The sequence below is a fragment of the Polypterus senegalus genome, chromosome 11, assembly GCF_016835505.1.
Source record: "Polypterus senegalus isolate Bchr_013 chromosome 11, ASM1683550v1, whole genome shotgun sequence".
Lineage (NCBI taxonomy): Eukaryota > Metazoa > Chordata > Cladistia > Polypteriformes > Polypteridae > Polypterus > Polypterus senegalus.
The window spans coordinates 113410189-113434765 of record NC_053164.1 but is presented as its reverse complement, the minus strand read 5'-3'; the positions used below and the strand labels follow the sequence as shown (position 1 = coordinate 113434765).

The following is a 24577-nucleotide window of genomic DNA, read 5'->3' as shown; positions in this document are numbered from 1 at the left end:
CCTCCTTTTAAAATATTCCAATCTCACTAAAATGATTAGCTTTTTTTTACCTTCCTAATATGATATGGATAAGCTGTTTTACAATATGTGTTGTGACAGTGAGGCTCTTTTCCACCTCTCCAACCCTCAGGTACGACTTCAGACACTGGATAAAAGTCCAAGACGTTTTATTAATTAAGAATAATGTGCACAAAGCACCCTCCACACTACTCATAAATTAAATCAACAACAACACTATTCTCTCCTCCTCGCCCAGACACTTCGCCCCTCTACCTCCCAGCTCAGCTCAGTGTCAGGGCTTCCCCACAATCCTTTTATACACCCTGACCCGGAGGTGTTCCTGCCCAATCAGTCCACAGTTCATTATTCCTTCCGGGTCAGGGTAAACAGTCCTTTTCTTCAACCCGGGAGCACGACGTTCCTTCCTGTCACGTGACCGTGACGTACTCCCGGGTTATAGGGCACATAAGAGCCCACGAGCCCCCCTACAGCGACTCCTGGTGGCCCCCAAGGTATCCAGCAGGGCAGTGTATAAACACTACATAGTCCATGAGGCCCTGCTGGAACTCGGGGCACGATCCTGCTGTCGGGAGAGCTCCTCCTGGCAGCCTGGGGGTGAGGGCCGGAGCACGAAGCCGGCAGTCTTCCACAGTGTGTAATCTCAAGATGTGAATCAATACTTAATAACAGTTTTGGCTTGAAAAACTGACACATTTGGTGAGTTTTAAGGCTTTTATTTTTACGTTTGGACTGGTGTTACATGAAACAAATTTTAAACTGCAAGAACAGGTATATTTTTAAAATTCTTTAAAAAATACTTTACTTTAGCATGCACATTCATGTAACAAAATAATGCATTTTATGATTCTGAACAAATAACTTTGACTTATCCTTTAAATGCTCAAAACCGAGGGGAAGAGCTAATCTAAGATTTGTATAAATGTATATCTTACCCTGTCACACAATAAAGTGTAAGGGAAGAAGAAAGACTTGTAGCACTGCCACATAAAAAGTGTTATGTATTTTCTGCTGTCTGTCTGGTTTGCTTGTGCGGGTATTAGGATAGCTCATACAGCCTGTGATTGACAGTGGCACCCTGGAAGGCAGGACATCCGGTTTCTTTTTTCTGTTGGAATTTGCATAAATCATGCAATTTTTCAAAAGGTGAGGAGTACAGCCATCAGGGAATAAAAGACGGATAAGACCTATCTAAACTGATCTGCATCTGCCTGGGCCATGGGAAAAGTCTCAGCAGCTCCCAAAGACCTGTCTATATAGGTGGAGGTCAGCAATTATATGTATTATATAATTATCTTTATATGCGTATATTTTTGCATTACATTATATCTAGCAGACTCGGGTGAGCTCATGAAGTCCTCTTTTTTACAATGGCTCAGACTGACTGAGAAACATGTTACAGTTAAGAATTCAACTTTTTTGTGTCGGCCAGCATTCTACAACTCCTTCACCTGCTGTTAACATTTACCTGGAACTATGGATTTGTGTGTGAACTTTGGAAGGCCCTAGGGCTATGATTTTTACACTGTATATATTTTTATTTGCATGTATAGGAGTTATTTTGGGTTGGTGGGAGGAAGGAAAGGGATTGTTGCTGTTTTTCACCTTCTTTTCATTTTTTTTTTGTATAATATATTTTTCATTGCTTACTGATGTTGCCTTATAGCTATGCTTTTATACTGTATATATTCATTCATCTGTTTGGGCTGATCATTTCAAAAATGGCGGGGTGCTGCAGGGTATGATATTGGCCTAACCTGTTTAAAAGCTGCCTTAAATTTAGGAAAGGTCAACGGTAGCGATCAGCACCTTTCAATGTGTCAAGGCTGATTTGTTATGGACTACCTAATAAAACAATGAGGTAATTTACAATTAATAATGACTTGCACATTATGAAACTGGCCGAAACAAAACCTGTAGCCAAGAGGATCCCTAAGACCTAACCTGAGAACCACTTCACTATACTATGCAGGTGATTAAATTGAGGCTGGATAACAGATAATAAGGTTTCTTTAAAATTGTGGTACCTGTAGTGTGCCTGTTCATCACTTACTGCTAAGCAATAAGAATTTAACAAAGTCTTTGTTTGTTTTAGAATAAGTGACTAATAGATCTGTTATAGCAAGTCCTTAAAAACTCTAACTAAAGTGCACTAGGGATTTTGTTTGTCATTTTTTTTTAACATTTTGGTTTTCTCTTTATCCTTTTTCTGTGTTTGTTGACTTTAACAGCTGGAGCGATGTTTTAAGTTCCTAAGAGAAACAGAAGATCAGCTTAAAGTTATTCCCCAATTCTGCTTCCCAGATGCCAAAGACTGGGTGCCAGTGGAAAAATTCCCTAGGTGTGTCCACTTCTTCTGAAGAAGTCCAAGTGTTTTATACAAAGTTTTTATTGATTCCATTTGATCTACCGTTCATAAAAATTCATACCTGATACAAATATGCAGTTAGAAAGTGTTTTATAAAAATCTCATGCAAATCAAATCTTTAAAGGCAAAGAATTGGTAAGATTATAGAATCTGTCTTGACATAGATATGTAGTAGGAAATTTGCAGCAGAAGATTACTGACTTGGCAAATCTGTTATTCAGAGCATGTGTTTTTAATTGTCTTGAATTTCTGATGTGCAAGTCCTTTGAGTAGTAGTCTAATATGAGTGAATGCACTATTAATTTCTCAGACTTTTAGAACTATAACTCCGCTAAATGGTTGATATGTTTTTTAGTGAAACATTTTCCTTTGTCCTCACTGGTGAAGATGGAAGCAGAAGATTTGGTTATTGTCGCCGCTTACTGGTAAGTTACTACAGTTTGATTCAGCTCTTAAAATTTATGTTTTGGGTGTAGCTAATTGTAAAAGTTGTAAAGGGATCTGGGTGCTCACTTCTACATTTCATTAGTTGCTGTTACATTTTGGTGTTCTGTGTTTTCTCAAAGTAAGCAGAATAAAGCTCAGAATTCCACTTTATTTATAAATCAGGTTATGTAGAACAGATATTAGTGGGTTTGGGTGTATGCATGAGTATTCTATGTTGTGGACTAGCACATTGTCCAGGCCTGGTTCCTGCATTGTGCCCAGTCCTACTTCAATAACTTATACTTCCTCACAGCACTGAACTGAGTGAGCAGGTTAGAAAATAAAATGAGGCATATAATCATGGCTGTCTCAGTCAGTCAGACTACAGTATATCAGACTGCAGTTACAAAGCTATGGAACAGTTTTGTGCTCTTTTTACATCAAGATGAAAGAGTGTGGAAGATATAAACAAAAGTAATTATATAATATTCAGCCGAAACTATTTTAATCAGAAATTTAAAAGTGCAGAAAAAGGATGTAATCTCTATATGAAAGACACTTGTAATAACACAAGGCAATGTTTCAGTCATAAAAATAATGATGTGAACAGAGATACCATGTGCAAGTAAAAAGAAAGGAAAGGTGTATTGCTGCCAGGTTTGAAATCCTGAGCACCACTCTTTCCATTCTGCTTTTATTGGTCATTACCAATGGCATGGACAAGGTGCAGGAACTCTACAGCCAAGTCCAGTACAGGGCCATAGGAAATTGAACCTACCCCAAAAGATTCAGGGACCATGGTATAAGGCTTTTCAATAAAATAACAGGTGGCTGTGCTGAATATGCTCACAACCATAGTATGGCCAAAGTTTCAAAATGTATATTTTAAATTCATGTATCAAAAGTGTATTTACTAATAAAACAGTCACAAAATACAATAACTACATGGACTGTTAATATGTTGTGGAAAATGAAAACTCTCTTTCATTTTCTATAATGTTCTACTACCTTTTATTTTCTAAGTAAATGGTCTCTAATTATGATTATGTAAATAATTATGAGCAAAGCTCTCATTTTTTAGTTGGAGCAAAATTAGTGCAGGTATAAAGTAGCTATGCCAGAAGTCTAGGTCCTGCCATTGATAGATGTCAACATCCCTGTAAGGACACCAGCAGGACACACTGGGAACAGGAGTTTCATAGAACAGCCTTCTCATGTTCCGTGGGTGCCAACAGGGGCTGCTGCAGGGACACATATATCCTATTCTCTGGCATTTCTGATTGACCCAGAAGTACTTCCATCGGGCTACGCCCTGGCACCTGTATTCCCAGGTCCAAAATGAAATTTAACGTGATACTTTGTCATTTGTAAAAAGAGAGAAAAGCTAACCTCACAGTTGAAGTTGCCCCCAAAACAGAAGAAACGATGTCACAGATCTACTTGAAAAAGTTAAAACATAATTGTCTAGAAGTAGGTGACTGTTCACTTTAAGGTGTCTTTTTTGTTTCTTCAGCCCAGTGGAAAGGGAAGACGACTTCCTGAGGTCTACTGTATTGTGAGCCGTTTGGGATGCTTTGACCTCTTCTCAAAGGTATCTTATAATGTTATAATTGTTCAAAAGTTAGAATATATGTGTATTTTGATGTACTTTTAACTAGATGTCAAAAGTACCAGATTAAAACATACTTAGTCCTATTTACCACATTCTGAATTAACATTTTGTTGTGAATTAATAGATAGTTCAGTAACACTTCAGTTTAGGCACTACAAAAATGCATCTATTACACATTTACTTTTGTGTAACAAGACCATAACAAACACTTCTTTGGGTCTTCATAACACTTAAAAATCATCTGTAAAGTGTTTATTCCTCTCTGCAATCTGACCTACTAACAAAACTTCAATCTGGATTGGTCTGAGGTGGCTTAAACGAGACACATTTATCTTGCTATAACATACTGTATTTAGTATAAGGCCTGTGAATCCTTCTTATGAATAGATCAGTATGCTGCACTGCACAGAGATGAATAACCTGTCTACTGACTTTTTATACATTAAGGCCTTATTACATAAGAGTAAATGATTAATAGATGCATTTTTGCATTACCTACTGTAAACTAAAGTGTTACCAAATTTACTCATTTAAAAGACATTATTAATAAATCAGAAGTCAGAATTAGGTGTATTTTTGATCTGTTCAAGGGAGCACAGAGCATTATTTGCAGTGGTACTTATAATAACTAAATACCTTTTTATTTGACATCATGCTTTTTCACGAAGTTGCAAGCCAGAAACCAGCCATACACAAGGCACCAGTCCATTACAGTGCCCATATGTTAATTAGTGTGCAATAAAGGATGACTGTTTTAAAATAATAGTACATTTTCTCATTTAATTTACAATCTACACTTTGACATTTTTTGTCAACTGCCACTATATTAAGAGATTAAAAATTGGAAATGTAACTCCATTTTACAGACTCAGAATTCACAGCAGCTATTAAGGAAATAATGCTAAAGCAACATGTTCATATAAATATACATGTAAGTCACCCTTTCCTCCAGCCCACTTCAGGTACTTTGAAATGCATCATGGCATAGGCCAAAAAAATGATTCAAACAGAATAACATGCAGTTCTAATAGCTTGTCACATTTGCCATCAAGTGTAACAGAAATGCAAATCACACTGCCAAAGCAACACTGCATTATACAATATTATAAAGAAGAAAATATGGTATCTCTCTTTGGCCTTGGCTCAGTAAGAAACCTGATGTTAATTTAATCAAAAATCAGTAGCAAGATTTCACAATTGATATCCATCACTATTTCCCCATTAACTTGACACAGTTAGAGAAATTTTGCAAGAAGAATTTTATTTTATCACAATGTGCAAATATTAAAACAATGACTTGTTATAAAGAATTCTTACTGTTACATCTGCCAGAGGTGCTTTGAAAAGTACCAAAAAAGGATGGAAAATACTTAAAAAATTAAGACGTTTTATTTACTATTTTCTTTTTTTCTGTGAAGAGGAAAGTATGAATTACAAATCCAATTTTCCAATGTAATGCATCAAAATCCAAAGCAGTGAGGGTCTTAAATGTGATGTAAGGAAAAGAATTTAAGAGTTACTGAAGACACTCGCTCAACAGAGAGTGGCGGTGTTTTTATTGTTAAAAAGAATTTCATCTTCATCAGTTGTTTATGAAAAAACAAGAAATCAATCTGGCAGACTTTTAATGTTTCTCTAAAGTTTCCCATTTTTCTGTAAATTGCAACACTGAGTAACACACACATAAAGTGCATTCACGCTGTGGTAGAGGGACAAGAACACATGGTTTTATTTAAATAATTAGTTTGTTTAATATTGGCAATGTGAAACAGAGCAAACTGGTTATAATAATATAAAATAAAAATGAAAATATACAAAGCAAAAGAAAAAGATAAACAAATATCTGTTCTCTTGGCTGTAACATATTTCAGTTTAGTCCTTTCAGTGTTGACTAAAATTACCACAGACAGCATGATAAAACAGTGACAAAACCTAAAAAATATTTTAGTTCAAAGATAAATTCCAAAAATCAAAAACAGGTGTGAAAAACATCAATGGTGCTTTTTGTTTGTTTTCAGAAGAAAAAAGTTATTGTATTTTTCTGTTATTTGTAAGTGTAGTTTTTTAAAGAGATTGTTATGAATATGTGTTATGTTTTACCTTCCAGATCATTTGGTCTAAAAGAAAATTAGCCTTTACTACAGTACCTGTTAAGTTTCTTCAAATACTTTATTTCTGTTTTGGCAGATCCTTGATGAGGTAGAAAAACGGAGGGCAATATCTCCAGCTCTTGTGCAGCCATTTATGAGAAGCATAATGGAAGCTCCATTTCCTGCTCCTGGCAGAACCATAACTGTCAAAAACTTCCTCCCAGGCTCTGGAACTGAGGTAGTTTGCCTAAAGATTGCTGAATTTGAAGCTCTGATAATCAAATTGTTTATCTAAAATGAGAAATTGATTTCTAAAATTACAGAATTACAAGAGGTTGTTTATTTTGCAGAATAGTTTGTTGATTGCCTTGTCCTTTAGTTTTCATTCAAAAAGTGTAGTTTTATTCTCAGAGGTTCTACAAGGCATGCATTGGTATCCACCGTGCCATATCTTTAATAACTACTCCCACCATTATTTGCTTACAGTTGTCATAAATACTGCAATTAAAAATAACATTTATGTGGCTTTCTAGCAAAGATAAAGCTTTCATTTTTAGGCAGGACCACAACGTGTTTACTTGCTATCCTCTTCCACATAAAGTGTGTTCCATAAAGAAGTATTCTTTCTGCCTGTGTAAGATGAAGTTAGATTTAATACTGCAGCTGGTACTACAAACATACACAGAAAATCATTGAAATGCATTAGTGAATAAACAATTATTACACAAAAATGTCAAGCCAACATAAGTTAGAAATTTCACTTTTCTCCACCAATTTCTAGGTTATTGAGCTTTGCCGACCCTTGGACTCTCGATTAGAGCATGTGGATTTTGAATGTTTGTTCTCCTCGTTGCATGTCAGACTACTGGTGCGAGTATTTGCTTCCTTACTGCTGGAAAGGAGAGTAATCTTCACTGCTGATAAGCTAAGGTAAGGTGGGGATTAGTGTGAACACATTAGTTTTGGAATTTTGGTCAATTAAGCTTTTAGTGACTGTCCATTACCTCCATCCAGTAACCATGTATGCCTTAAAAACACCTCTTCAAAATATTTGTGATCTAATCACCATATAAATTTGGCCATGTTCCTGAGTGTCATCTTTACCACAACCTATGGGAACACATAAAAACAAAACTTCAGCAATGTGAACTTGAGGTATAACTAACTGAAGTGCTGACTGTTAGTCAGTCAGTCAGTCTATGAGTGGAATCAAATGACACCAGTTGAGTGCAGAGAGCAATAACAATGTAGCTTCATATAGTGCCCAGACTGGCACCAGTGCATATCAGTTAACTATGATATACAGTTAGGTCTATAAATATTTGGACAGAGACAACTTTTTTCTAATTTTGGTTCTGTACATTACTACAATGAATTTTAAATTAAACGACTCAGATGCAGTTGAAGTGCAGACTTTCAGCTTTAATTCAGTGAGTTGAACAAAAAGATTGCATAAAAATGTGAGGCAACTAAAGCATTTTTTAACACAATCCCTTTATTTCAGAGGTTCAAAAGTAATTGGACAAATTAAATAACTGGAAATAAAATGTTAATTTCTAATACTTGGTTGAAAACCCTTTGCTGGCAATGACAGCCTGAAGTCTTGAACTCATGGACATCACAAGATGCTGGGTTTCCTCCTTTTTAATACTCTGCCAGGCCTTTACTGCAGCAGCTTTCAGTTGCTGTTTGTTTGTGGGCCTTTCTGTCCGAAGTTCAGTCTTCAACAAGTGAAATGAATGCTCAATTGGGTTAAGATCAGGTGACTGACTTAGCCATTCAAGAATTCTTCACTTTTTTGCTTTAATAAACTCCTGGGTTGCTTTGGCTGTATGTTTTGGGTCATTGTCCATCTGTATCATGAAACGCCGCCCAATCAATTTGACTGCATTTAGCTGGATTTGAGTAGACAGTATGTCTCTGAACACCTCAGAATTCCTGTCCTGTGTCACATCATCAATAAACACTAGTGTCCCTTCCAACTGCAGCCATGCATGCCCAAGCTATCACACTGCCTCCACCGTGTTGTACAGATGATGTGGTATGGTTTGGATAATGACCTGTTCCACGCCTTCTCCATACTTTTTTTTTGGATAATGAGCTGTTCCACGCCTTCTCCATACTTTTTTCTTGCCATCGTTCTGGTAGAGGTTGATCTTGGTTTCATCTGTCCAAAGAATGTTTTTCCAGAACTGTGCTGGCTTTTTTAGATGTTCATTAGCAAAGTCCAATCTAGCCTCTCTATTCTTGAGGCTTCTGAGTGGCTTGCACCTTGCAGTGCACCCTCTGTATATGCTTTCATGCAGTCTTCTCTTTATGGTAGACCTGGATATCGATACGCCTACCCTCTGGAGAGTGATGTTCACTTGATTGGCTGTTGTGAAGGGGTTTCTCTTCACCATGGAAATGATTCTACGATCATCCACCACTGTTATCTTCCATGGACGTTCAGGTCTTTTTGTGTTGCCGAGTTCACCAGTGCTTGCTTTCTTTCTCAGGATGTACCAAACTGTAGATTTTGCCACTCGTAATATTGTAGCAATTTCTCGGATGGGTTTTTTCTGTTTTCGCAGCTTAAGGATGGCTTCTTTCACCTGCATGGAGAGCTCCTTTCACCACATGTCTGTTCACAGCAAAATCTTCCACATGCAAGCACCACACCTCAAATCAACTCCCGGCCTTTTATCTGCTTAATTGATAATGACATAATGATGGACTTGCCCACACCTGCACATGAAATAGCCTTTGAGTCAATTGTCCAATTACTTTTGAGTCCCTGAAATGAAGGGATTGTGTTAAAAAAATGCTTTAGTTGCCTCACTTTTTATGCAATCGTTTTGTTCAACCTATTGAATTAAAGCTGAAAGTCTGTACTTCAACTGCATCTGAGTTGTTTCATTTAAAATTCATTGTGGTAATGTACAGAACCAAAATTAGAAAAAAGTTGTCTCTGTCCAAATATTTATGGACCTAACTGTAAATAGTTTAAGAACATCAAAATGGGACGGACGCATCATTGAAATGCACAATGAAATTAGGTTACCTCTTCACTTCAATGCTCTGCCACTAGAGACACTAAAATGCAGCTGCCAAAAAACTCTGTGTTTATTGTTGTGAAAATGTGGAGTAACACCATTTTCGTGTTTTATACTGTAAATCAAAACAATGAAAAAACCTTTTAGGAAAGAACATTTTAAGTTTAAGCAAGTGGAAAATATGAAAGGTGACATGACTGAAATATTTTAAATTTTGAAAGGAATTAATATGGGCCACAATTATTACTTTAAATTCACTTGTTCAACCAGAATAAAAGAACACAGATGGAAGATTGTTAAGGATGTATTTTGTGCAAATGTCACAAAGGTTTTTTTTTTTTTTACATAGAGAACCATAAATATTTAAATCCTGTAATACTGGAAATGTGGAACACTAGGAAGATAAGTCTGACTGGGTGGGATCTGAAGTGGACATGTTATAGTGTATAGTCCATTGCCTTATAGGCTGTATTGCTTTCCTTATCTTTAAAATTATATTTTTTTAATAAAAGGGTGGAACCACAGTAGCACAAGGTTAATGTTACTGCTTTGTGGTGCAAGATATTAATCTGAGTGCAGTCACTGTCTTGAAGATGAAAACATGTTTTTGTGTTCTTCATACATCAGCTACTCTGGTTTCCTCCGCATTGTACTTAGTGGTGACATAAACTACAGTAATTTGAGATGAAGGAAGGTGTATATATATATATATATATATATATATATATATATATATACAGTATATATATATATATGTATATGTATATACAGTGGAGGAAATAATTATTTTATCCCCTGCTGAATTTGTAAGTTTGCTAACTTGCAAAGAAATGAACAGTCTGTAATTTTTCTGGTAGTTTCATTTTAATGGAGAGAGGCACACAGATTACAATCAATCGATCAATTACAGATACTCCTGATCTCAACTTGTTATGTGTAGAAAGCACACCTGTCCACAGATCAATTTCTTCCATTCCAACATCTCCACCACCATAGGCAAGACCAAAGAGTTGTCAAACTACGTCAGGGATAAGATGGTAGACCTGTACAAGGCTGGAGTTGGCTACAAGACCATCAGCAAGAAGCTTGGTGACAAAATCGAGCCCTTTGGCATCAATTCGACCCACTGTGTTTGGAGGCAGAGAAATGCTGAGTATGACTCAAAGAACACCATCCCCACAGTCAAGTACGGAGGTGGAAACATTATGCTTTGGAGCTGTACAGGACGAGTTCACCGCATTGAGGGGCCAATGGATGGGGCCATATACCATAAAATCTTGGATGAGAACCTCCTTCCCTCAAACAGAACACTGAAGATGGGTAGTGAATGGGTCTTCCAGCATGACAATGACCCAAAACATACCACCAAGGCAGAAAAGGAATGGCTAAAGAAGAAGCACATTTAGGTAATGGAGTGGCCTAGCCAGTCTCTGCACCTCAATTCTATAGAAAATCTGTGGAGGGAGTTGAAGCTTCAAGTTGCCAAGCGGCAGCAAAGAAACCTAAATGATTTAGAAGGTTTCTGTAAAGAGAAGTGGGCCAGAATCCCTCCTGAGATGTGTGCAAACCTGGTAACCAACCACAAAAAACATCTTACTGCTGTGCTTGCCAGCAAGGGTTTCTCCACTAAGTACTAAGTCATGTTTTGCTTGGGTATCAATTACAGGGTGAGACAGAAAGGACGGATGTCTTTGAAATGGCTAAAACTCACCATTAGGTGGAGTGACAGATGTGCGGTAGGTGGCATTAGGTTCGCAAAGCCTTAGCATTTTTTTTTTCTTTTTAGTTGAAGCCATGGAGCCGTGAACGATAGAACACCTCGTTTTGGGTACGACTGTTTTGTCAAGAACAACCAATCTATTACTGCAGTTCAGTGTGAGTTTCATTGCCATTTCAATATCCACAGAAATAAAGCCGTTCCTGCTCGTAACACTATCCTATGTTGGGTTAAAGCACTTCGTACACGAGATACACTAATGAACAAAAGACCGCCAGGGGCTACACGAACGGCACGTACCTCTGAAAATGTGGAAAGCGTACAATTAGCCCTTCTGCACAGTCCAAGTCGATTTGCCCAGAAGCATTCTTCTGAACTTGGCCTCAGTAATCATTCGGTAAGGTGTATTTTGCATTTAGACCTGCATTTCCATCCCTACAAATTGGCCGTTGTGCAACAGTTGAAGGCCGGGGATTACGCACAGCGACTGAACTTAGCAAATGAAATGGAAGCAATTTTTGAGCAAAATGACAACCTCATTTTGTTCATGAGTGATGAAGCTCATTTTCATCTCAATGGCTTGGTGAATGAACAGAATTGCCGTTATTGGGCTTCTGAAAATCTGAAAAAATGACACAAAAGACCGCTGCACAGCCCGAAAGTGATGGTTTGGTGCGCTATGGACAAAACTTGCGTCGTTGGTCCTTACTTTTTTGAAGACGATAATGGGAATGCTGTTACTGTGAACTCGGAGCACTATATCGAGATGATAAACAACTTCTTTTTACCTGAATTACAACGAAAACGTATTCCCATCCGGCGTGTGTGGTTTCAACAGGATGGGGTGACAGCCCACACAGCTAGAGCCTCAATGGATGTTATTCGCCCTCTCTTCCCTGGTCACCTCATTTCCATGTTTGGTGACATTCACTGGCCTCCTCGGTCCCCTGACTTATCCATGTGTGATTATTTCTTGTGGGATCACCTCAAGGCACATGTATACGAGCATAAGCCAAATACATTGAAAGAACTGAAGGAAACCATTTGTGTGGAAGTCATCCAAATTGACAGAGCGAGTTGAAAAGAGTGGAGGCCAACTTCCATGAACGCCTTCAGAAATGCATCAGTGATAACGGACACCACATGGGAGATGTTGTTTCCACACTTGATTTTGTCAAATGCTATTTCAATCAATTTCTTTGTAAGAAAAAATTTACAATTTTGTGATTTTGTAAAAAAACGTCCGTCCTTTCTGCCTCACCCTGTACTTACTTCTTTATAGGTGTGGTCCCTGTTATGAAAAAAACAACTTAAAATCAAGGATGGTTAGAGCACTCTCAAGTTCAGCCCTGTACATTAGCTTTAGCAGCAGATTTTCATACCAACCAGTTTCACAATATTTGAATCTTATTTTTAAAGTATATCATTATATGAAACATGTAACTGTGAACCACCCAATCTCACTGAGATTGCACAGGTGGTGAACCAGCTGAGGGGAGGAAAGGCTGCAGGGATCTGTGGTATCCGGGGTAAACTTCTCCAGGTTGGTGGTAAGGCTGTCCTCCTGGCATTGCAAGCAATCTTTGCTTCCATTTGGGAGACTGGCATCATCCCAACTGACTGGAAAATGGCACTTGTCGTCCCTATCTGGAAAGGGAAGGGTGATCGCCTGGATTGCAGTAACTACAGGGGGATAACACTGCTGTCAGTGCCAGGTAAGGTCCTTGCTAGGGTCGTCCTCAATAGGATCCATGATCACTTGCTCACTTACCAGTGACTGGAACAGTCTGGTTTTACGCCTAAGAAGTCTACCATCGACCACATCCTGGCACTGAGTATTCTCATGGAGTGTAAACGGGAATATCAACAGAGTTTCTTTGCAACCTTTGGCGGCTTTCGTAAAGCGTTCGAATCAGTTGATTGAGCTGTCCTGTGGGACATCCTGAGGGTTCGTTGGATCCCCTTGAGGTTGCTGGATATCATGGCCGGCCTATACACTGGTACTGTGAGTGCTGTGCAGAGTGGAGGCAGGACCTCTGTGTTTTTCCCAGTTGATTCTGGGGTTCGTCAGGTGTGTGTTCTTGCTCCTACTCTATTCAATGCTTATATGGACTGAGTGTTGGGCAAGGTCGTGTGGTCTAGCGTCTGTGGGGTATCATTTGGTGAAGAAAGATTCACTGATCTTCACTTTGCTGGAGATGCTGTGATGTTCACGGAGTCAATGGAGGCTCTGATCGGGGCGCTCGAGAGACTGAGCACAGAGTCTGAGTGTTTGGGCTTGCGAGTGTCCTGGATTAAAACCAAGATCCAGGGCTTTAATAACCTCTTAGGCACAGCCATCAGCAGTGTATCTGTCTGCGGAGAGAGAGTGTCGACCTTGTCAAGAGGGTTACTTACCTTGGCAATGACATTCATGTCTCTGGTGACTCTTCCTATGAAGTCAGTAGACAGATTGGGAGAGCATGGGGGATCATGAGGTTGCTGGAAAGGGGTGTGTGGCGCTCCCGATATCTATGCAAAAGGACGAAGGTTTAAGTCTTTAGAGTCCTGGTGCTTCTTCTCTTGCTATATGGTTCCGAGACATGGATGCTATCCAGTGACCTGAGATGAAGACTGGACTCCTTTGGTACTGTGAATCTCTGAAAAATCCTTTGGTACCGTTGGTTTGACTTTGTGCTGAATGAGCGGTTGCTCATGGAGTCCTGAATGAGACACATTACCTGCATTGTGAGGGTGTGTCAGTTACGGCACTATGGCCATGTGGTTGCGTTTCCACGAGGGTGATCCAGCTCATGAGATCCTCATTGTTGGGGACCCGAGTGGCTGGACAAGCCCAAGGGGTCGCCCACGTAACACCTGACTGTGGCAGATAGAGGGTCATTTCCGGAGGGTGGGACTGGACTGCGTGTCTGCCTGGAGTGTTGTCATCCGGGATCCTGAGTTGTTTTGTCGTGTATGGGGTGCAGCAACGCACTGTACCAGTGCATGCTCCCCAACTTGACTTGACTTGATTATATGAAAAATTGCTCAGAAAGTCATTGCAGAATCAAATTTTCATTTATAAGAAATTTTTGAAAGATCTGTAGTTTTGAAATAGCTATAAATTTGTAAAAGTTACTTTTGCAATTTTTATCTTTTTAAAAATGATTTCTTGTTTACCACCTTAATTGTACTCAGACTCTGACACATTTTTATGGTGTTCCAATATTATAAGTTGTGGATTTTCAGAATTCTTTAAATTCTGGTCAAGTGAGTTGATCTATGACACTCAAAAAGCAAATTAGTTTCAGTTTTACTGCTCATGTGCATTCTCAAGTGATTCATCACATTGTTCAATAAAAGGAGAAACAAAATATAATTGGCACTTGTGAGGAAATCATCAGAGAGGTTCATTTCTTTCTGCAGTTAACTCTCTGTTTACTGACATGCTTTGTTCTCTTTTGATTGTACATTACTCATATTTGTAATTAGATTCATGCATTGCTGCAGAATGAGTAGCCTATGTAGCTAGCCATCCCTGTTAGCTAAAAATTGAGGTCTGGAAATCACACATACTTTTATTGACAGTCAATAGTTTTGCTTATAAAAATTGACCCAGTTTTGATTGAACAGGGAAAACATAATAAAAAAGGGATATTTAGCTGGTGAAGTTAAGAATGCATGATCCTATTGTCAAATTCATCATGAATTTTATGAGAAATTCTAACTCTGCAGGTGGATAAACAATGGAGGTAGAGCCTTGTTAATTATCATCTGAGTTATGTTCACCTTTAACTTCCTGATAACTGAAAAAACTAAATAAGTATACAATGTTTAAACCTGACATAATTTTACCAAGTCAGATCTGCAAATAAATATTACTTATTATTTTACTAACTATACAGGTATAAGAGACCTGGACAGGGTGCCCACACACGCACAAACATGCATATACACACACACACACTCACTCATTCACATTTTGGTGTCACCAACTTAACCTAATCACTGTGTGTCTTTGTAGGATTTGGGAGAAAAAAAGGTACCTGGAAGAAAATGCATACATGAATATTCAAACTCCACACATGACATTAGTTGTGGAAAACAGCTTCAAAAAACTATGTGTGCCATATACAATCTGGGAATAAACAAATTACATATTCATTTTATTCAGCATTTAGGTCTTTACCAATATACAGTATATGTGGTTGCAAGACACAACCACATTTCACATTAGGCCCTGAACGTGTGTGTATACATTTCACCTAACAGAAAAGTTTTGTTACACCTTCATACCTGTGAAGTTTCAAGCAGTCAGTACTTACAAAAGCTGGATTAACATCTTCTGTAGTATCTGACAATAGTCATGTTAAATATGCAGTGAAATGAAAAAAAAAATAGTTGTGTCTGTTTGTCTTTTGATTGAAAATGTATTTTTTTGATAGTAAGTTGATACATACTGTATGCTGTTAACTTATACATATATGCCTCATTTGACATTTAAATGAAATTATTTTTATTTTATAAATCACATTACAATGACTGAGGCACAAATATACAGTATCAAGGATACACTCAATACTAATTCCTATACATTTACATTTCATATCCAATCTCAATACACCTCCCCTACTCAGTTTGGATAGCTATATGAAAACTGGCCCCGATATGCAGAAATTATATACTGTATATTGTAGCATCACATTGAGAAGGGGAACAGGAGGCACCATTACAATATATATTCTTGCCAAGTTCTGTATACGCATAAGACACTCATTTGTGGAAAATTTTTAATTTTTATGTAATTTCAACTAACTTGGGATATTCTTTCCCTGCTGACTTATTGAAGATGAAGATTATTATGAAGATTTCATAATTTAGATCTTAACTCAGATGTATTTTGAAGAATGTTAGTTGAAGGGGTTGTGGGTGATGTATAATTTAACAGAATTATGCCATACTTAGCACATATTGATGAAGAGTGTATCTTTTCCATGGCTAAGGCTTCAATTTATTATTTGAGATGGAGTGTGTCCATTGAAATAATTTGGTAGAGTATAGAAATTCTGTCTGTATCTTTATCATTACTAGTTAGTATGGTTTCAATCCTAGATATGATGTGAGATTATGAAAGTTGGGCAGGTGTCATTTAACTAAGTTTTTAACTGGTACATGTAATGTGTTACTGGAATATTTATTGAAGGAATAGTTTTTCAAAGAATGCAAACATGGTGCTAATCTAGTGTGACAGGTAGGGGCTGCCATCGCTCCCTTGAACCCTTGTCCAAGATGCCAGACACCAGATAAAAGTCCAAAAGTAGACTTTATTTATACTGCACAGTGCACAAAGCACCCTCCTCTCCACAATACTCATTAAATACTACAATAATTCTCAATAAACAATTCCTCCACTCCCAGACGCGTTGCCACCCTTCCACCCAGCTCAGCTCGCCATCTGGGAGCTCCCACAATCCTTGTATTATCCCTGACCCGGAAGTGTTCCAACCCCCAGTCCATGTGATCTCCTATCACTTCCGGGTCAGATCAAAAGTCCTTTTCTTCACCCCGGAAGCACATCATTCTCCTTGTTCTTGTTTCCTCCCTGCAGCATCTCCTAGTGGCACCCATGGTATCCAGCAGGGCTGTGCATAAAGACTCTAATGTCCATTATGCCCTGCTAGTCTTTGGGGCACCTCCATACTGCAGGGAGGGCTCCACCTGGCAACTTGGGGGTATTTGCCGGGATGAACGGCCGGCCATACACCACACTAGATGTCCCTAAATGTCCAAACACCAAATTACTTCCATTAATTAAATACTTTACAGAGTAAGGATGGCTGGAATAGATGATTATCATGCATGGGAGTACTAGACAATAACATCTTAAAGTGTCTCCTGAATTGGTAACGTTATTTGAGTGAAAGATGACCCTCTGGTTTTTTGGTGAATAGCAATGGCAGAAACAGAAAACACAGCATACAGAGAGGAGTTTGATCAGTATTATCAGTGTTTTTTCATGACTAACCAAACATGTACAGTGTACTGCAGCTTAATTAAATTATGGTTCGTTTCATAGTCTCAAGCTACATATACCTTCAAGCTAATTAATTAAAGATAAGTCAGGCTGTGTCCCCCTCTGCTTTAAGTCTTTTAAATAAATGAAGCTATAGTTGTATCAGATATTAAAATGGAAATATAGGGTGTATACTCTGCTTAAACCAAGCTCTTCACCTTTTATCAGATAGCAAAATTATTGTTGTATAGATTACCAAGTGGAAGTAACATTTACCTATTGTTTCATTTTAAATGGTACAGTAATACAGTAGAAAGATAAAGCAACATTTTAACCAAATTGTTCAAGCCCAAGCTTATTGTCAAATGTAACATAAGTAGCAAAAATACACTACCAACAGACACACACACACAGAGAAGTGTATGCAAATAACATACATACTGTACATATCATTTCTGCATATACTTTATATTTTTGCAAATATTTTTGTGTATGAGTATATACGTATATACTGTACACTACCTGTCAAAAGTATTAGAACACCCTCATTGTTCCAATATTATTAAAATTAAGTAGTTTAAGCTCAGTCAATAACATGAAATTGTACAAAAGTAAGCGTAACTACCAGATGGTAAAAAAAAGAAAGTTTAGGCTAACAAAAGGCCTGGCCTTTTGCAGGGAGCAAGTAATGGGTTACCAACTTACAGCTTTTCTTCAGCAATGCATACAATTCCTGCATGCTTGGGGAACTTTTCAAGTATATTTAGCAGTCTGATGTCTTCAGAGTTTGTTTTATGTCTCTAAATTCAATCATTCACTTGCGTATCAAACTTAAATGGGTATAATTTGCTATTGTGCATTGTCAGGATTTGTTTGTATGAATTATATTGAAAGTGCTCTGTTTCACTGCGTGTTTAATGTAGTATAGGTTGTATGGTTTAGCAAGTTGTTGTCAATACACTATAGTTGTGGAATTTTGCAATTGCTCTATGTATACTCAGGGAGGAGTGCTATATAATAATACATTTAATCAATACTGTTTTGTCACATACATGGATTTACTTACCATTTTATTTTTGTGTAATTGTTTAACATGCATGACTTAGAAAGAAATGAAAATGGAGCCGTGTGTTTGATTACAATAAAATGAGAGGAAGGAATCCTACTAGTGTTTATTTTAGGTTCTTTACTTTTACAGACCATATATTATTGCTGCTGCGGTGGGCTGGCGCCCTGCCCAGGGTTTGTTTCCTGCCTTGCGCCCTGTGTTGGCTGGGATTGGCTCCAGCAGACCCCCGTGACCCTGTAGTTAGGATATAGCGGGTTGGATCATGGATGGATGGATGGATGGATGGATATTATTGCTGGATCTCTCCGTCTCAAACTTAACCCAAAGTAAATGGAAATTATAGGGTCTGGAATATTTGGCATACATGTTTTACATGGCAAAATAGATAGAATGCTAAAATTTGAATTTGCAGATTTAACTTCTTAAATGATGGCATTTAAATTTTGTAAAAGGGTAAAATTTGCATTTTCAACCTTTGTCCACCGTGAAGCTACTGGATAACTTCAGCACATTCCATGCTTTTGCAAAGACTTCTTTTTGGGGTGGATGGTGAAGTGTGTCTGTGGCCAATATCAGATCAGAGTGAGTGCCGGACAATTTTTAAAATTGGGTGGTTCACACATTGTGAGAGTGGGTGTGCCTAACAACAATGAGTGGCTGTGAAGCACTTAATGGGCGAATGGACTGATTAGGTATTCACATGAAGAAGACAAACCCGCAGAGTTTTCACTCATTGTTGCTCTGTTTATTGTTCAGTGCACCTGCACTCACAAAGTGTATTAAAGATCTGAATAGGGGAGAAAGAAAGGAGAGAGAGAGAGAGATAAAGAATGAAAAAAATTTAAAAAAGATGAAAAGAACAGAATCAGGCAGTGGAGCAATATGCAGGTCAATCTTTGAGTTCCACTTCAGTATAAGAGAAGGAGGTGCGTGCCCTGTGCATGCATAATAATTAGCCACAAAAGACATATTACTGTTTATAACAAGTTTCTATCTTTTTGATTGAACAAAAAGTGCAAAGCAAAAGCACAAACAGTTTAGAGAGCCTTCAGCTTGACTTTAAGAAGCAGAATGAGCTAACGATTTCAATAATGACACACCACTTGAAATTTTCTGCCTTCAAAAAACTACATATTTAATCTGACTTTTGACTGTGATTTTGGCATTTCCGCTTTATTTTGATGAAGTATATGATTGCACGTCTCTGACGGCATTTTTTTTTTCTTTGATCTCATGGAGGCAGAGGTGGTGCGGTGGTTGTTACTTCTGCCACACTGCTCAGTTTACCTTTTTGACCACAATAATCGGTCCATTATAGTTGACAGACATTTCTCTAGCCCTAAGGGACTCTTTAAAGATGACTGCACCATTATAATCGAGTCAAATCTAATTCAGTTAGTTCCTCCCCATTGACTTTAATGCAGTTCACCAAGTTTGGCGAATATCGTGAACAGTTCTGTGATTTTGGGGAAACTCACTGCGAATCAACTTGCCAATTTTTAATCATCATTAGTACAGGGTGAGATGAGAGAGAGCGAACAAGTGGAAATGGCCGATTCTGACTGACTTTTTCATTGGTTTTATTTATTTTTTTAACTTTCTTATTAGATATATATATTGATTTTAACTTCTTCACAATTGTACTTTTTAAACACTGTTTGCTTTTAATAAAAGTACTTTACACTTTTGCACCATAATTGCTGTTTGTGCCCATATTTGTCCTAGTCCATCGTAGTTATGACTATCAATATCCTGACATATGGAAGGGGCCCATGGATGCAGGCAACCAGGGCATCACAGGGATAGATAGATAGATAGATAGATAGATAGATAGATAGATACTTTATTAATCCCAAGGGGAAATTCACATAATCCAGCAGCAGTATACTGATATATTCCCTACAACACCTAAACACTTTTTTGAAAGAGAAAGAGAATTAACAACTCACAAGACCCACTAGTTGTGGCTTACCATTACTAAATATAGGCTTTAATGTTCATTTTAAAGTGATTCTGTGATGCGCATATGTTGGTATTTGAACAAAGAACTTCTGAAATTGAACTTTGTATAATGGATTCCTGCTTTCCTGATAGTCAGTGAATTTACTTTTTTCCCCTCTAATTTCCTTTAAAGATGTTTCTAGCTCTTATCATATTAACTATTAAAGTATGTTTTTTCTTTTTTTAAATTCCTACTTGCTGATATACTCTGAGTTTGTTGGGAAACAACACGGAAGAATACGGAGTAGCAAGCTTTGGAAATAATAGTCATTGACACTTATTTTTTGTTAGAGTCTGGAAAGAATGTGTATGTATTTTTGCATTGCCATGGGAACAATCATTTTGGAAAAGACGTCAGCCAGCTGGAGAACGCAAGCTTGGGATGATTAGTAAAACTTCATAAAGAAGCAGTTCATTGGCAAGAAACAAAAATTTAAATGCTGGAAAAAAACACTTTCATTTCTCAAGTATCCATGATGTAATCTTTTTTTTTTTTTTAAGTTTTTTTTTTAACTTAGGAAACAAATGTAAGCTGATATGTCTGTTGAAAAAAAGCTGATATATCAATATTTTGGGACTCTGCTTTTAATTTAGAAGTATGCTGTTCTTTTAAATTTATTTAATTATGACCTTAAAAATCTGGAATGCAAAAGAACTCAGTAATTCAGTAAACTCAGTCCACCTGTTACTGTTCCTTAGAAAAATGTTGAACGATGAATACAAAATACTAAGTTTCTGAACTGATTTTTAGCATTTTTGCAATTGTCTTATGGTTTCCTAATAATTATTACAACAGTTTTTCCTAGAATGAGCCACTCAGCGCTTTTCATCTAATATTTCCAAAAATTGTTGTGCAAAGATTTGAATGTTTCTAATGTTTCTAAGGTGCTACATTTATCTACATTTCTTGGTCATTTTTTCCATGTATCTAAAATACTTTGGATGAAGGATGTACAATACATTTTTTACCTTAGCCTGACTTCCATCTTTCCCTGGAGTTCATCTAGATGTAATAGCTGTTAACTCCCTTCATAAATTAAGATATATCCATCATTTCAATTCTCTGCCTCCACTTACTTAAGCAGAGGGGCTTCAGGTTTTTTAATCTTTCCTCACTGCTTACATTTGTAGTTAAAGAGAAGGGTTGATCACTTGACTAATTATTTCACACAATTATGAAGATGGATGAATAGATGTGTACTGTATATAGGTACATGTATATAGATGACAGAGAGTAAGAAACAACACAAAACATAAAATTACAAAAGATTACTTCTATAGCAAAAGGCACATAACTAATGAACTGTGATCTGTCATTTCATGTAGTTAATATGCATACATTCTTTACCAAGTTATGAAGCTTCTATTGCCTGCAAGTGGCATCCATTACTCACAGGCAGACTATGCACTGGCTTACCTTTCCGCACACAGTATGTGTGTGTTTGTGTGAGTTGCTGCCCTGCACTTTCTTGTTGAATTTAGGAAGACTTTTAACTCTGCTAGAACTTATGCAGTTACAATTGTAAAAAGAACACAACGCAAGCATAAAGGGTTGGGGTTTTCCGGCCCCGTATACTGTAAAAATATTCAAAGCAGGTTATTGCAAAAAAACACATTCAGTGCGGTCAATGCGTCTTCACAACAGTCTTGACCGCCCTAAGATGGCGGAGGATGAACATTTATGGAGGAGGGACCGGAAGAAGAGAGGTATGCTGGGTAGGGACCGCGTTGAATGATGAGATTGCTGACGTCACAGGTAGGCTTACTGAGGAAAGGCGGAGGTAACGTAGTGCGGGCAGTGTAGCAGGCAGATTCATGGCGGCGGTGCGTCTTTCTTTCTGGGGGAAACAAAGAGAGAAAAGTTAGTACCCTGCCACTCCCTCCTGGCATATGACTTCGCGATACCATTTGGGTCCGTTCGCGGCCCCCCACTCGCACGTGCGTGACAAATCTTAATGTTAACTGGATTTGTCTTAACTACCATGTAACATTTAATAGTTCTCAGAATAGTTATAGTTCTGCTGTCTTACTTTCCTGGTTGGCTTTCTTCACACACATGGAAGGCTCTTCAGCGTGCCCAAATTTCCTTTGTTTTAGGAGCTGGTCTCATTGTTCTCTTTGGTTGCAGACAATACAGTGGTTTGTTTTTGAGGTTCAAAAGCACTGTGTTAGTCTTCATGTTACTAGCAAAATCACATGTTCTGAGCAAATGGTGACCAGTCAGTTTCTGTTTTCACAAGACAAATGCATAGCCTTTCATACAGGGCTTCCCTCTAATAGTGCACTTACTATGCCAAAGCATGGTTTGTATTAAGGGCACTATCTTCTAATTCCAACAAATACAAGTCTTCCACCCTTTCAGTCCTGCACAGTTGTCCTTCGGAGTAAAGGGACTGCTTCAACTTCTGCTATGGCCACACTCTATAAACTATGGGTTCTGGCTATGGAAAGCCAAAGATACAGCCAGGTTGAAAGTGATGAGCTTGATTATAAGAGTAACAATCTGGATCTTACAAGGGTTTTACAGAAAGGAATAGAGGTCTTGCCATTGGTTTCTTGGATGCTCAAAAGCCCATTCCTTTGGTTGATTCATTGGTGCAAACTTCTTGTCCCTGTAATGTTACATGGTCTGGTATCAATAATCTTATTAGATAAGGCACGAAGACTGTATTCAGTTGAGGGGCTCCTCCATGGAACCTGAGACTTTTTAACTAGCAATAGAAGTGTCTGATAGCAATTTTGCAAGCCAGTATATGTGTTTTAATCATAACAAAAGTAAATAGTGTCAGCGTATCCTACACATCCCATGTTACTGGGATATGTCTAGTAGCTATTCTCAGAGGTCTTACATCTTTCTTGTAATGATATTGTCTTTACACCATTTTTCAATTTGTAAGTGTATTGTAAAAATTAAACGTAACCTTTTCTGACTTGTATATTCTTTTCAACCCAACATTCTATTAGTCTGTGTAATTGCCTATATGCCATGTTTGGATGGGGACAGGGATTAGTCTATTAGGACTTCCAAGCTTCTCTCATCAGGTATAATTTCTAACTCCAAAACTCCAATGTGCAATTATACTGAATACTAGCTTTGCTACCCATCTAAGATGGGTTGTTAACTAAGTAATCAACATCAACCTCATGTTTTTTATTTGGTACATACATTTTCCATTTAGTCTGGTATAATAATACACACACATTCTCTTATGGTGGCCTTTTTCTCTTCAGCTGGAGCAGTTCTCGCAGAGTCCTCTCAGGGTCACTCATCGAACTGTTTTGTTGGGGAAAATGCAGCTGTGATCACTACCTCATCGGCCTGTTTTAGTGACTCTAGCTTGAAGTACTCTAGCCCGCACTTCTGTTAAGGAAATAATAAGAGATATGTATATTTTTTGGATATCAAAGTGTTTGGGTAAACGCATCTTCCAAAAATGTATATACATCATAAGTTATCTAAGCTGTAAGGTGTCAGTGAGTGGTGTTTGTTTTGTTTTGTTTTTTTTGACCTCAACTTATTTGATATGTATACACCTCTTGGAGTTAAAACATATGGAGCTGGTGAAACTGTTTATTATGCATTCTTTACTCTTCTACTTACTGTGTAAAGTTAGGCTAAGTATTCAATTTGGTATGTGTGGCAGTGTTTTGACGTGTCATCATGGACAAAGCGGAAGCAAAGTCGCAGATCATGATGTTTTTTGTGGTCAAACAGTGTTCATGACTTATTCTTGCAAGCAGAGCATAAGTTTGCATAGGTTGTTGTCAGTGTTTGTTGCACCTGCATTCTGTGTCCCACAGTAAACACCTGTGTTATTGCTGTTTGGAATGTGCTTCATTGTCAATGCATTTACTAAAGAAGCTTGTTCAATATGTTTCATGAAGTTATTTATATGCATACACATCCATTCTGTGTTCATGTCCAGACATGCACCGTCTTTGCAGTTTTTGTCATGGGATGTACACTAGAGCGTCTTTGGGACTGCCGTGAACCAGACATCCAAATCATGGGATGCATTGCGTGTGTTAAAGTTTAAGCTGTCAGATGACAGGATTTTACAAGATTTTGTGTGACAGACAACCATTAATATTTTATTAATATATACCATCAATTTAACATACAACATTTCTTTTAAGTGACTATTTAAAGCTTTTAAATGAATGAATAAAATTAATGGCACTAGAAAGCTCCATGAAGCTCCACTTTTTAGTGTAAATTAAATATGAAAAGTTTATCATACTGCGGTGG

The 24577-nt window shown here is 37.7% G+C and overlaps 1 protein-coding gene across 3 annotated transcripts in view; it reads left to right on the top strand.

The window, feature by feature from the left end:
- Window positions 1–24577, top strand: part of si:dkey-82f1.1 (DENN domain-containing protein 2A) — a 145753-nt gene that overhangs the window by 102806 nt on the left and 18370 nt on the right. For all 3 annotated transcript variants that reach the window (XM_039769503.1, XM_039769504.1, XM_039769502.1), the window contains exons 10-14: window positions 2250–2359; window positions 2742–2811; window positions 4326–4403; window positions 6612–6752; window positions 7296–7444. In XM_039769503.1, the coding sequence (XP_039625437.1) occupies window positions 2250–2359; window positions 2742–2811; window positions 4326–4403; window positions 6612–6752; window positions 7296–7444 (548 nt within the window). The remainder of the gene's footprint in view (window positions 1–2249; window positions 2360–2741; window positions 2812–4325; window positions 4404–6611; window positions 6753–7295; window positions 7445–24577) is intronic.